At 34.4% G+C, this 13,893-nt stretch overlaps 1 protein-coding gene across 6 annotated transcripts in view; it reads left to right on the top strand.

Moving 5' to 3' along the window:
• Cul4b (cullin 4B) overlaps nucleotides 1–13,893 on the top strand; it is a 105,473-nt gene that overhangs the window by 84,968 nt on the left and 6,612 nt on the right. For 4 of the 6 annotated variants that reach the window (XM_060374499.1, XM_060374496.1, XM_060374497.1 and 1 more), the window contains 13 exons: nucleotides 2,024–2,127; nucleotides 2,795–2,864; nucleotides 4,299–4,372; nucleotides 5,202–5,364; nucleotides 5,526–5,615; nucleotides 5,925–6,007; nucleotides 6,729–6,796; nucleotides 7,954–8,072; nucleotides 8,662–8,854; nucleotides 10,501–10,605; nucleotides 11,204–11,314; nucleotides 12,252–12,343; nucleotides 13,531–13,638. In XM_060374499.1, coding sequence (XP_060230482.1) covers nucleotides 2,024–2,127; nucleotides 2,795–2,864; nucleotides 4,299–4,372; nucleotides 5,202–5,364; nucleotides 5,526–5,615; nucleotides 5,925–6,007; nucleotides 6,729–6,796; nucleotides 7,954–8,072; nucleotides 8,662–8,854; nucleotides 10,501–10,605; nucleotides 11,204–11,314; nucleotides 12,252–12,343; nucleotides 13,531–13,638 — 1,380 coding nt within the window. The remainder of the gene's footprint in view (nucleotides 1–2,023; nucleotides 2,128–2,794; nucleotides 2,865–4,298; nucleotides 4,373–5,201; nucleotides 5,365–5,525; nucleotides 5,616–5,924; nucleotides 6,008–6,728; nucleotides 6,797–7,953; nucleotides 8,073–8,661; nucleotides 8,855–10,500; nucleotides 10,606–11,203; nucleotides 11,315–12,251; nucleotides 12,344–13,530; nucleotides 13,639–13,893) is intronic. The other 2 variants (XM_060374500.1, XM_060374498.1) reach the window with 1 other exon arrangement.

Below are 13,893 nucleotides of genomic sequence, written 5' to 3'. Positions count from 1 at the left end.
CACACTATAATTTTCTCCTCATGTTTTTCATTCTAATAAAAGTCCTTTCTAATATGCAGGGTATATTATAAACACTCACATTTTGAAACTCAAAGTATCAACTTATGGCTGTGATCACTCTGTCATTAAGTAAAGTCAAGGAGACAGGATATACACATAAAAAGAAAGAGTACTGATTTAGTGACAAGTCAGTGTAGTGTGATGGGTAGAAGAAGCATTAGGCAAATCTGTGGCAATGAAAGGAGTTACCTTATTTGGAAGAAGTAGTACCTAGTTGAAAAGTAACAGAAAATGTGGTAGGTATCGTATGTGAGATGATAAATAGATGTGTCAAGAACTTTTATGAGATAAAAGAGAACACAATAGGAAATAGGATTTATTGAAATATCAGAAGTAGGGAAAGTAGAAAAGATGAAGTTTATGTCATATTGACAGCCTAAGCAGGAAATGAGAAATGCTTGATAAAATGAGTCAGCCGTTCAAAAAGACCACAGATAGAGTAACAAGAAGTATTATAATGGAAGAAGGAAGACACCCCACCTAGGACCTGTGTGAGTAGGGGAATACATGAAACAAGTGCAACTTTAGGCATTTGTGACCTAACTCCAGATTACGTGGTCTGTAACTGTCTTTTTCAGGGGAGACTCAGTGTTCCTATTTCTCCATGGCTGTTAAATCTGATTGGTCTACCGTCTCCTATTGAGACTTGATGGTTTTCCTCCAGTGGAATAAGTAGGCTCCTTTTAAAGCTTTATTTATTAAAAATGTGATCACTAGCAATGTGACATCCAGCTTCATATTTACAAAATTCCAGTCTGACCAACAGAACTTGGACACCCCCCAGTCCCTTTTAATGGAATTTTTTATCTTGTGGTGAGATAGGAATCTTGGTGTTACATTTGAGCCATTGCCAATTATGGATTAACATACTTGTTACCATGCCTGTTGTTTTAAACTTGAAAGGCTTTTGATACAATTAGAAACACACAAAATGTGAACTTATCCTGTTAATTTTTGAGGATACATTCAAGTACTCTAATGAAGTAAAAATGCATTCATTTTGTTGTTCATAATATGGAATATGGGCCTCAAGCTCTTTAGTCAAGTGTTCTTCTAAGCCCAACTTGTTTTTCTTTTAATTACTTTATTTTTTTATTGATTATTTGTAAGCCCAACTTGTAACCCCTATATTCAACTATTTATAAACTGAAACATTAGAGAATTTCATGGTGTTTACTTATACCACACTAATTTTAATACTGGAAGCAATAATTTCCACTTTTTGTATTCAGGAAAGTCCAATGAACTATAAATAAGTTTTAATTGAGTTGCAGTTTTTCATGGCCCATCTCATACATAAAAAAACAGGCAAGATTATTTTTAAACTTATAGCATTCTGCTTATGAAAAATAATATCATTTGTAACAAGAGCTTTTATATGTACTCTGAATTGGGTATCTTCACAGGGTAGAACTTTGCATGTTTCCCTTTATACTTAACCTTTAGTATAGTCTAAACAAAAGTATAGTATATCATAAAGATACAAATGTGGACTTTTCAGTAGTACAGAGGTAATGAAAAAGTTATTCACCCACATTGGTATTTTTCTTTTTTCCTTTTTTTAGACAGGGTTTCTCTGTGTAGCGTTGGCTGTCCTGGACTCACTTTGTAGAGCAGGCTGGCTGGAACTCCAGATATCCACTTGCCTCTGCATCCCACAGTGCTGGGATTACAGGGATACTCACCACCCCCAGCAGTATTTTTTCTTGTTTTACTTTGTAGCTGTTTTAGAGGGTGTATGTTGTATGTATGTGTGTGAGACTAAGGTTTTCCAGGCTAGCCTCAAACATCTGATCTTCCTGCCTCAGTCTCCTGGGTTGTTGCCATTTTTTTTTAATTGACAAATAGGTTATTTTCAATGAGCTGATATAGCATATAACAAAATAATAACTTCTTGTGATAATTAAGACTCCCCTCTTCCCACTCTATCCTATCTTAACAAATTATATGTTTTGTCTTGCAGGCTGTAGAAAATCTTTGTTCTTACAAGATTTCTGCTAATTTGTATAAGCAGCTGAGACAGATCTGTGAAGATCACATCAAAGCACAGATTAATCAATTCAGAGAATATCTTTTTTCAAAACAAAATACCTTTTTAAAGATTTGTTTATATATTTATGTCTGTGAATACTTTGTGTATGTATGTCTGCATGGCAGAAGAGGGCATTAGATCCCATTTGTATATGCTTGTGAGCCACCATGTGGTTGCTGGGAATTGAACTCAGAACCTCTTGAATAGCATCCATACTCTTAACCACTTAACCTCTCCAGCCCCTCAAAATAAAATACCTTAATTTTGATTTTTCTTTACTATTTATCTCTCATTTGTGAGCTTAATTTGAAATGGAATGCCTGTGGTGTTAGATTTATTTCCGTCTTGTTATTTCTAAAAAGGAAAGAACAAAGTTTGAAACTGTTCAGTTTTAATTAGTCAAAATCTACATGTGTGGTATTTGTTTAAGTAAAACTTTCCTCTTAACCTTTTGTCCTGGCAGATTTCCATTGAGGGAAATCTTAAGCAGAAAAACATAATGCTCAGTTATGTTTAACACTATTTAAAGGTAGTTTAAGGGAGATATAATTATTTCTGAAGTTTAGAAAATAGAAGTATGTTGTATAATTCCTATTTAATTTCATTTAGCATATGGGATACTCTATTTAAGACAAGTATGTTTTTATATTACATCTATTACTTATATGAAACACTTTAAAATATCCTTAACATCTGTCTCATGGATTCATTGGATAGTGTTCTTTTTCTAAAAAAGATTGATAAATGCTGGCAAAATCATTGTAGACAAATGGTAAGTTAGACATAGCACTATATACTTCATTTCGCAAAAGTTCATGTTCTAGAATATTTTGACAGCTGTGTTGAAGGAATCGGTGTATAGCTGAGTGATGAAGCAGTAGCTTACCTTTAGTGATACTCTAGGTTGCATCCTGAGCATTGTATAGTAACAGCAACAAGATTTTATAGTCAGTTGGAGTTCTAGCACTTGGGAGACTGAGACCAAAGTATTATACATTCTAGGCCAGTCTGAGCTGCCTTGTTGCAAAAGAAATAGGTGAATAAAATAACAACTTTTTACTATGCATCTATGAAAATGGTATGAAACAAATGAAATAATATACATATATGAAAATGGTATAATGAAACCCATTGTCTTGTGTAATTACACAATACTTAAGAACAAAAGTTTTGTAATATGGGGGCTCTTTATAATTATTCTTTTTCTAAGTTGGAAACTAATTTTGGCTGAATTTTTGTCTTTTAAAACTGTAAATTATAGGTATTTGAGTGTAGTTAAACCTGCTTTTAAGAATTATTTTCACTTTAGAGTCTTGTTTTTGTTTTGAGATTGAGTTTTTCTTACTCTGTATCCAGACTAGCTTGAGCTCTATAGTTTCTAGCCTCAGATTGATGGCAATTCCCCTGCCTCAGCCTCCAGTGTGCTGGGGATTACATGCATCAGCTGTCACACCTGACTTCCTTTATATTTTTAGCTGAATTATGTATTGACCCAAAATTATTTTTCATTAAAGTTGCATCTTCCTCTATCAGTCTTATAGGCAACATCTCCACATATTATTTAATTACTTGTGAAAGTTGGTGTTTTAGTTTAGGTAATAAATTTTCTCTTCTTCCCTAGCCTGGCATTAGTTTATTCTTTTATATTAATGCAAATAGAAATCTTTAAATCCACTTCACAATCCCCTAAATGCCATGGATACAGTTTAAGGCACTTTTATTCCCTCTCCTTGCTCCTAAGGAAAAACAAAGTATACCTTGGATTCCCTGTTGTTGTTTTGTTTGTTTTGTTTGTTTTGTTTTTTTGTTTTTTTTTTTTTTTTCTGTGTAGCACAGGCTGGCCTAGAACTTAACTATATAGCACACACTGTCCTGAAACTCAAGATCCTCCTACCTTTACTTGGTCTCTTGAGTTCTGGGATTATAGGCATATAACCATGTCTGCCTCCTGTTTTCATTCTCAGTTACTTAAGTAGCAAAGGCATCAGAGGAACATCTTAATTCTCTGTCCTCTAGAAACCAAAAGAATTAGAATAGTTTAAAGATAAATCTATAGCACATATTCTCAGCTAGTTGTATTTATTTGCATGTTGGATCCTAGTAGTCTATTTATATAAAATCTTTCAAATTCTTAATTTATTAAGAGCTAATGCTGTAGTTCAAATATACAAAAATTGCTTGATTTTTTTTTCTTTTTATTTGACAGATAATGATCAGGAGCATTTTTTTGTTTCTGGATAGAACTTATGTTCTTCAGAATTCAATGCTACCCTCCATTTGGTAAGGATACCAGAAATTTATGAAAAATTTTGTTTTGTTGTAGTGTTTATTATAACAAAAGAGAACAAGTCTGTAATCAGACTGTTCTCCTAAAATTTCACATTTGGGTTCTAGCAGTTAGTATGTGTGTGAGTGTTTTCATTTTTTTTTTTTTTTTTTTTTTTGGCCTGCTCTAATACAGCAGATAGCTAACTTTCCCCATGGTGTATGAAGAAATAAATACTATGTTCTAATATGGCAGATAGCTAACTTCCCCACATAGTGTATGGAGACATTTCTTTGTTAGTTATGAAGATTAAAGTTTACTCAATAATTTCCATGCATGAATCTTATTGCTGCTGAATAATCAAGTTTAACCTCTTTTCTTGTAGCTATAGTCTGTTCATGAAAATAAAATTAATTGGTCCCTTACCAGGTGCTTAGCATATACCTAGAGTAATGATTGAAATTCACTGATTTTAGAGTACTGAAACCAGTTAATAAAAAAAATAGCCAAAAAGATTTTCAATACCAGTATAGTGGAAGTTATTTTATGTCTTTGAACTAATTTTATTTTTGATTTGACTAAGAAAAAGATACCCTTGAGAGAAAAAAAAGGCACTAAAACCTAGTTATGGAGGAAGCCAGAAATTTAGCAAGCCAAAATGTGTTTCCAATCTAATCTAATAATGTTATTTAAAATTGAATGTGGATTTTATGCTTTTATAATCAGTGCTTCAAAGTCTGAGGCCCCAGTTAACATGTGTTAAGTTAACTCAACCTGTTCACACATGGTATTGCCAGTCCAGATGACAGTTTTGTTGTTGTTGTTGTTGTTTTTTAATTTTAGGGACATGGGATTAGAGTTATTTAGGGCTCATATTATAAGTGATCAAAAAGTCCAAACAAAAACAATTGAGGGCATCCTTCTCCTGATTGAGAGAGAACGGAATGGCGAAGCAATTGATAGAACTTTACTTCGAAGCCTTTTAAGTATGCTGTCTGATTTGCAAGTAAGTTACATTTATACTCACTGCACTACTTTCAAATCTGATTACTGTTCCTAGTCTGATGTTTGAATTTCACAGTCAGAGTGCTATTCAAACACAGTTCAAATGGAAGTCATTCAGTAAATATTTAATGAATAAACAAATACTTTTTTCCCTCCTCCTAGATTTACCAAGACTCTTTTGAACAACGATTTTTGGAAGAAACTAACCGTCTTTATGCAGCTGAAGGTCAGAAGTTAATGCAAGAAAGAGAGGTATTTAAAAATCATGATTAATAAATACACTGTCTCTTACAATAGACATTACATTATAGAACACCAACTTCCCTTTTTGTATTTGTATTCCCAGCATTGTAATGCTCTTTCTTCTCTCACTTAAGTGCTCCTTTCTTTTCTCTCTTCTTAAAGGCCAGAATTCTGGATCATAAACTCTACCTCTAATTTTACATATGATTCTACCCTGTTTGTCACATTTGACGGGGCTGTTTCCCGGATCTTTTGGACTTGACATTTTCTGAATGCTTTAAGGGGAGGAAAACAATAATATAAAAACTATCTTTGTAGGTTCCTGAGTATCTTCATCATGTTAATAAACGCCTAGAAGAAGAAGCAGACAGACTTATTACTTACTTAGATCAGACTACTCAGTAAGTATTACATGCTCAGCCTAATAGTCTTAAAACTGTTAGTAAAGTGCTTTAGGCATTTTAAACATGTAACAATTTTCAAGTATGATTTTGTCTAACTTTTTTTTAATAATGTGCACTTCAAGTTATTATCTTCCTTAACTAATTAGATTTAGTCAGGGATTTGATTATTGGTTGGTTGTGTGTTTACTATATCATTTTAAAATAGTATTAGAGGCTAATGAGAACTTTAAAACTCTTTTGGTGATTTTGAGGCAGAGTTTTACTAAAACCCTGGTTGCCCTGGAACTCAGGGTTCTCCATGCCAACCTCCTAAGTTCTGGAATTACAGGCAAGTACCACCATGCCCAGCTTTTAAAATCTTTAGACTGATTAAAATTCAGTGAATGGGTGTTCAGAGAGAAACTGCTTGTGTACTTTATTAATCTTACCAACCAATTGTTCCCATTAAGCAGCATAGATCACCTTCTTAGTAAAAAGAAAAACTTGGACAAAGCTAGGCACAGCAAGACCATGGAGATGATTGCTTTGAGCAAATTCTGAAAGGCACATTTTTTTCCCTCCAGGCATAATGTAGAATAAATCTTGAGCACTATTTTAAGTTGACACATTGAATAGAAATGGCAAAAATAATGTAAAATAAGGTATTTGGTTTGTTTTCACCAATGGCTGTAAATTTTAAGATGGTCAGATGTTAATAATTCTCTTTTCTCCCTTTTAGGAAGTCACTAATTGCTTCTGTTGAAAAACAACTTCTAGGTGAACACTTAACATCAATTCTTCAGAAAGGTAATTTGCAGTTTCTTAATAAGAGATTCCCAGGGCTAGAGAGATAGCTCAGTGGTTAAGGGTATTTGTTGCTCTTACAGAGCACTCAAGTTCAATTCCTCGCACCCACATGGCAGCTCACAACCATCTATAGTTGCAGTTTCAGGGGATCCAATACTCTCTTCTATCCTCTTTGGGCACCAGGCATGCACACAGTACACATACATGTAGAAAAAAACACTTATACACATAAAAACTGGTTACCACTAAGTCTGCTCAGAAAGTTCAGAAGATTTAAATGAATAGTATTTATAACATGTGCCCCCATAGTCTTGATCAGTTGTAGGAGTATTCTTTCAGAACTATTTGCCTTGTTGACCACATAGGATTAAGAGTGAAAAGATTGCACTGGTAATAGTGCATCATAGAACCATCAGAAATAAAGGAAAGTGTAAAATGTTTTGTGGATTATTTTTGTGTGTAGCAGTTTTAAATTTTAGTTCTTAAAGTCATTTTATGACAACAACTTGACCAAAAGCATGTGATAGGCTTAAACTTGATAAGCATGTGGTTCATTTCTGAAGACTGACAAGTCTTTCCCCAGTTCATTGTCAATTAAATTTTTCTGTAGTTGCCAGTTTCCTGGCTGAAAGTGGAACTGAGAGGAGAGGCCTACTAATACACATCAGTAAGGAAATTGGCTTGGAGTGGGTCAGCGATAGAGCATTTTAGTATATGTGCATTGCCCTAAGTTCACCTTCAGTACTAAAAAACAAAAAAATAGAAACAATGGGAATTTTTTTTTTTAGGAAAGGGCATAGTAAAAGAAGGTAGGTATTACTTGTATTTCAAACTGAGGTGTATGTGTGTGTTTTTTATTGTAAGTATTCCTTGTATTTCCAAACTGGGGTGTATGTGTGTTGTTGTTGTAGGGTGTGTGTGTGTGTGTGTATTTTGTTGTTATGATGTTGCTGTTGTTTTATTCTTAGCATGTAAAGCCAAGAACTTCTAAACCTTAATGGTCTTACAGGATTCCCTGAATTATACTCACATAAATTCTAGTTATAGTTTAGACCAGTATCACAACAGTTAATTTCAACTCATATTTTTATTAAATGCATGGCAAGTCTATTCACTTTTTGATTCTCATATTTTAATACCAAAATATTTCAAACCAGGTTTAAATAACCTCCTTGATGAAAACCGAATTCAAGATTTGTCTCTTCTGTATCAGCTCTTCAGTAGAGTTCGAGGTGGAGTTCAGGTTCTCTTACAGCAGTGGATTGAGTATATCAAGGTATTACCAGTTTTCTGTTGACTTTTATCTTGTATGTTTTGTAATCTATATGCCAAGAGGATCAAAAAGCATTTCTTACTAGATTCAAAATTTTTTAAGGAAGGATTTTTTGTTTGTTTTTTGTTGAGACAGGGTTTCTCTGTGTAGCCTTGGCTGTCCTGGATTTTCTTTGTAGACCAGGGTGGCCTCAAACTCACAGAGATCCAGATGCCACTGCCTTTCTGAGTGCTGGGATTACAAGTGTACACCACAGCACCCTGTAAAGGAAGTTTTTTAAAAACTGAAAATTTTGAAATGTCACCTTGAGAGCATTAGCTGCGTGGAATATCAGGCCTTAAATCAGACTTAAATCACAGTAATACCCCATTAGTAATACCCCATCATGTACCCAACAGTAATTCATTTTTTTTGCGTGTGTTTATGAATGAACACTATCTGTTTAGGGTTTTCTTTTTCTTCAGAGACAGTTGTACTATTGTGTGGCTGTTAAGTACATATGATTGTTAGTACATGTGCCAACTTAGAATATGATGTGGTATTTTTCATTATATATATCAATTACTATAAAACAGACCATTTTCATTTTTAGGCTTTTGGAAGTACTATTGTTATTAATCCTGAAAAAGATAAAACCATGGTTCAAGAATTATTGGACTTTAAAGATAAAGTTGACCATATAATTGATACCTGCTTTCTGAAAAATGAAAAATTTATCAATGCCATGAAAGAAGCATTTGAAACATTCATTAATAAAAGACCAAACAAACCAGCTGAACTGATAGGTATGGTTCATATTTTTTTTTGGTTGTGTCATGTTCTTTTATTGATAAGCTCAGGTAAAATGATATTATACCCCTTCCTGGTTTGTTTGAGGTTGCTTAGCTAGTGATACCAAGTCTGAAATGTGTCTCTAAGGACATGGTTGTAAGAAGTAAAGTCCTTGTCTTTCTCTGTGGACTGATCAAAGAGCCAGCCCATGATGAAACCTGATAAACTAGGGTCAGATCGAAGGGGAGGAGGACCTCCCCTATCATTGGACTGGGGGAGGGGCATGGGAGAAAAAGGGGGGGAGTTAGAGTGGGAGGAGAGGGGGGAGGAGGCTACAGCTGGGATACTAAGTGAATAAACTGTAATTAATAGAAATAAAATGAAAAATTAAAACTAGTGAAGTCCTTCATGCTAAACAGCTTCTCAAAGTCTTCATGTCAAGCATGACATAAATTCTTTGTGAGATAGAACATTGAATAGCATTTACTTTTACTGAGTAACCTTGATTTTGTGCTTTCCAAGCCTATAGTGATTTAGAAATGGGGCAGAATGCTATCTTCTAGAAGTCTCCACTTAGAGCTACGGGAAAAAGGCAGCATTTAATTACCAATGGAAACAGATAAAAAGTTGAGGATGGAAAATAAAAGTCCAGTATAAAAATAAATCTAATACAGGCTTTGTGAGTACAGGCTCACAAAGTATACAGGTGTGTTGCAGTGCTTCTCATGGTTTCTACACATGTACTCATTGATGTTAGGAGAACAAATACCCTAAGAAACTAGGTCCTTTACCAAAACGATGGAGTTGGATTTGATTGAAACGTGACTTTATTTACATTTAAACATTTTATTAATTGTGCCTTCTCTATTGTTTCTGATTATTTAAAAAGAAAATGTTTAAGAATGCATACTATTTGTGTAAAATGGAAACTTTAGAGGATACACATGTTTTCTGGTTAATTTTTCTACCCCCACATAGGGCTACTTTGATCCTCCCCTGTGAACTATTAGTACCTCTTTTTTGTTTGTTTGTTTTTTGTTCGTTTGGTTTTTCGAGACAGGGTTTCTCTGTGTAACCTTGGCTGTACTGGACTTGCTTTGTAGACAAGGCTGGCCTTGAAGTCATAGAGAGCCACCTGCCTCTGCCTCCCCGAGTACTGGGATTACAGGCACGCGCCACCTCAGCTGGTTTTTGTACCTCATTTTTTTCTTTCTGTTTTTTCTTTTTTTTTTTAAACTCTGAAGTACTAGAGTTTGAACCAAGAGCACTGCATATGCTAGGCAAATACTCTACCACAGAGCTACACATGAAACCCTTCCATACCCTATTTTGATGTCATTGTAGTGGAAAGCATACTCAGTGTGGAGTCAGATTTAATGCATTTAGATTGTGGTATTTATTAGCCCTGTGACATTGACAAGTTAACTTGTGTTAGAAACTTTTATAAAAATGCATCTCCATATAGCAGAAATACTAACTTGGTATTTTGGTGTTTTGTTTTGTTTTGTTTTGTTTTTGTTTTGTTTTTCTTTTTTGAGACAATGTTTCTCTGTCTGGTTCAGTATTTTTGGTATTCAGTATTATTTGGGTAAGTGTAAGTGGCCCATGCCTTTTTGATACCCATAGTCATTAAACAACAATATTTTTTTCTTCATTTTAGCCAAGTATGTGGATTCAAAACTTCGTGCAGGCAACAAAGAAGCTACAGATGAAGAACTTGAGAAAATGTTGGATAAAATAATGATTATATTTAGATTTATCTATGGTAAGGGCTGATTACTGCTTTTATATTAAAACATACTCTGAACCAGGCATACTGCTAGCACCTGCAATCCATAACTCAGGAAGCCAAGGCAGTATTGCTGTGTAGAGTATGTAGTGAGTATCAGGCCAACACAAGGGCAATATAGCAAGGCCCTGTCTCAAAATAAACAGAAAACAAAACAATATAGCATTCCTAGAGGAACTGGAAACTTTTATATAACCTGGAAAGACTCATTGGGAACTACAGGTTGTATTTTATTTGTTGCATATTTTTAATTCTTTAAGAATAGTTGAAGAATGTAACTAAATTGCCTTGTGTTTTGACCTTTCCACTATTAAGAACCTGGATTTTGTTTCTTGTTTTAATCTCTTGAGTTTGGTGCTAACAGTACCAGTGTACAAAAGTTTTTCGTGAAGAAAAGTTAGTACAGTATTAATTTTTTATAGTAAAGATGTTTTGAAATGTCTCAGTGTTCTTGAGTTTAATAAACTTTGATAAAATATATAAAGATTAAATAACTTTGTTGTGGTTAAACTTTTGAAACTTTTGTTAGAGCTTTACTTGTCATATGAGTATATTATGTTTTTATTTAATATAGGCAAAGATGTTTTTGAGGCCTTCTATAAGAAAGATTTAGCAAAACGCCTATTAGTTGGCAAGAGTGCATCAGTAGATGCTGAAAAGTCAATGCTGTCCAAACTGAAGCATGGTATGTTTGTCGTTCTTTCTTTTTTATCATTTTGGTTTTTCTTTTTTTTTTTTTAATATTTGAGAAAAAAAATTGGATTAATTGTACTCTTTTCATTGGTTGCTTCTTTTGTTGTTCGTTTTATATACACATGATGAAAACATGAACTGCAGAGATGGGGAGGCTCAGTGGGTAACAGTTCTTTGTGCAGAAGTATGAGGATATGAGTTTGAATCCTTAATATCCATGTTAAAAAAAAAGCCATGTGGAGTCGGGTGGGGTGTCATATGCTTGTAATCTCAGCACTTGGGGAAGCAGAGGCAGGCAGATCTCTGTGAGTTTGAGGCCAGCAGCCTGGTCTACAAAATGAATCCAAGGTAGCCAAGGCTGCACAGAGAAGCCCTGTCTCAAAAACAAACAAAAAAGCCTTGTGTAATGTATAATCTCAGTGGCTGGGGATGGGGTGAGGGTCACAGACGGAAGGATCTTTGGGGCTTCCTAGACTCCAGCCTAGCTCTAGGTTCAATGAGAGACCCTATGTCAAAGGAATAAGGTAGAGTGTGGTAGAACAATACAGCCAACATCTCTGGCTTCTACGTGCAGGGTGCAACCCTCTCACACACACACAAAACCATAAAGTGAGGTTATGAGGGTCCTAGCTTTTGTTGATATCCAAAATTGTTGGCTTGTTTTAAAGATAAAAAATTATTCTTCTGTTTACTTGTATTAAAATTTCTCAAGTATATTATTCCTGAATTTGGATAAGGTTTCACAGGGTTAGAGAATGTACATCTGAATTACTAGGGCATACACTATGGGGTAAGAATTTCTTTTCATTCTTACGAATAGTTATAGATCGTATTTTATGCCCAAGTAAGTTTTGCATATTATTTTGTGATTTAAATTTTTTTCTTTGTTGTATTACCTTGAAATACAAATATGTAAACATCTTTAATAGAATGTGGAGCTGCTTTCACCAGTAAGCTTGAAGGGATGTTTAAAGACATGGAGCTTTCCAAAGACATCATGATTCAGTTCAAACAGGTAAAAGTGAGTTAAACTCTTACTTAATTCCTTGAACTTAAGGACATTTAAGTTATGTCTTTGGGGCAATTTATATTTAAGAGGATAAATAGAAACCTTTGTTACAAAAACTTCATAGCAACTTAACCAATATTGTAGAGTGCAAATACTCTCAATGAAATGTAAGTATGTTTGACCTATTTCAGGATTTAGTCTTAGTAAATAAATCTAGAATAAGACAAAAAATGTATTATTCTAAAGTTACTGTAAGTTAGTGTGAAGTTAGTACTAGACAGTAAGAACAGGGTTTTTCTAGTCAGTTTGGGGTTTGCATGTTACGAGCTTGTAATAGAGAGAGAGGTGAGGTGATTAAGGGCGGAGATTGGTATATGATGTCTCTGGGGACATTTGGGATGAGAATGTTGATCTATAGTTTTGAAGACATAGGTAGAGGGTTGCTTTTTCTTAAAAATATAACTAGATTTAGTTGTGTAAATACAGTCCCAGCTACTTTGGATGCTGAAATAATAATATGTGGGCAATATAATGAGACCCTGTCTCAAACAGCAACAGCTAGGCAAAAGTGATGGCAAATTAGATTATACTCTCTCAGGGTTTCAGTAATGACTTTTTGACTACTGTATTGAAGGTAATAAATGAAACTGAAAGACTGAAAAGTTCAGGGTCAGTTGGATCTTGGATCTTACAGTAGTTGAAGAATTAGGTTTATCTGCCTTCCCCTTTGCCTTTATTTTCCCTTTCCCACCTCAGGTCACCATCTTCAAACAGGGAATGGAACATTTGGAAAAACAGAGACTTGGGTTGGCTGGTAGGGTGAGGAATGGGAGTGGCTTCAAAGTGTTCCAGTTCATGTAGGGATCTCCAAAGGTGGAGATTAAAGTTGGTAGCATTGGGGGAAAAGAATGGAGAAGAGATGCCCTAACAGCTCAGCTATGTATGAAAAATTGAGTTAATAACACCTAGAATGTTTTCATGGAATTTTTGTATGCTACTGTATTAAAACAGCCACCTGCGTATTTTTCTGCTGTATTTTGTGTAGCCTTCATTTCAAGTCTTCTTAATAGTTGCCTTTATTTTTAGGATGGTCAATATTCATATACATTTTTAGAGTAAGGAAATTCTTAAATGAGTGAGTATTATGGTATGATATACACACTTTCATAATCTCAGTGTATGTGTTAATCTTCTTATAGTATATGCAGAACCAGAATGTGCCGGGCAATATTGAATTAACTGTGAATATCCTGACAATGGGTTACTGGCCAACATACGTGCCTATGGAAGTCCATTTGCCACCAGAGGTAAGATTAACTGTTTCAGACCTAAGCTATAGGCATAGAAATCACACCTTTTTTCTGCTTTTTGTTTGAACATAAGTGCCTTTTAAAGGCTTATGTCAACAAACATAGCAGCAAGGTATGAGTGTCAATATTTTATTCTTTTACTTTAATTTCTAAGTCTACTTGAGGACATTATTAATAAAGGTAGTTTTCTAAATTTAGTGCTATTTCCCTATTATTATTCTATTTCTTAGTTTATGACCTCTTAGTCTTTCT

This window comes from Meriones unguiculatus, chromosome X (assembly GCF_030254825.1).
Source record: "Meriones unguiculatus strain TT.TT164.6M chromosome X, Bangor_MerUng_6.1, whole genome shotgun sequence".
NCBI lineage: Eukaryota > Metazoa > Chordata > Mammalia > Rodentia > Muridae > Meriones > Meriones unguiculatus.
The sequence above is the reverse complement of the archived record's forward strand: the minus strand, read 5'-3'. Positions and strand labels throughout refer to the sequence as shown.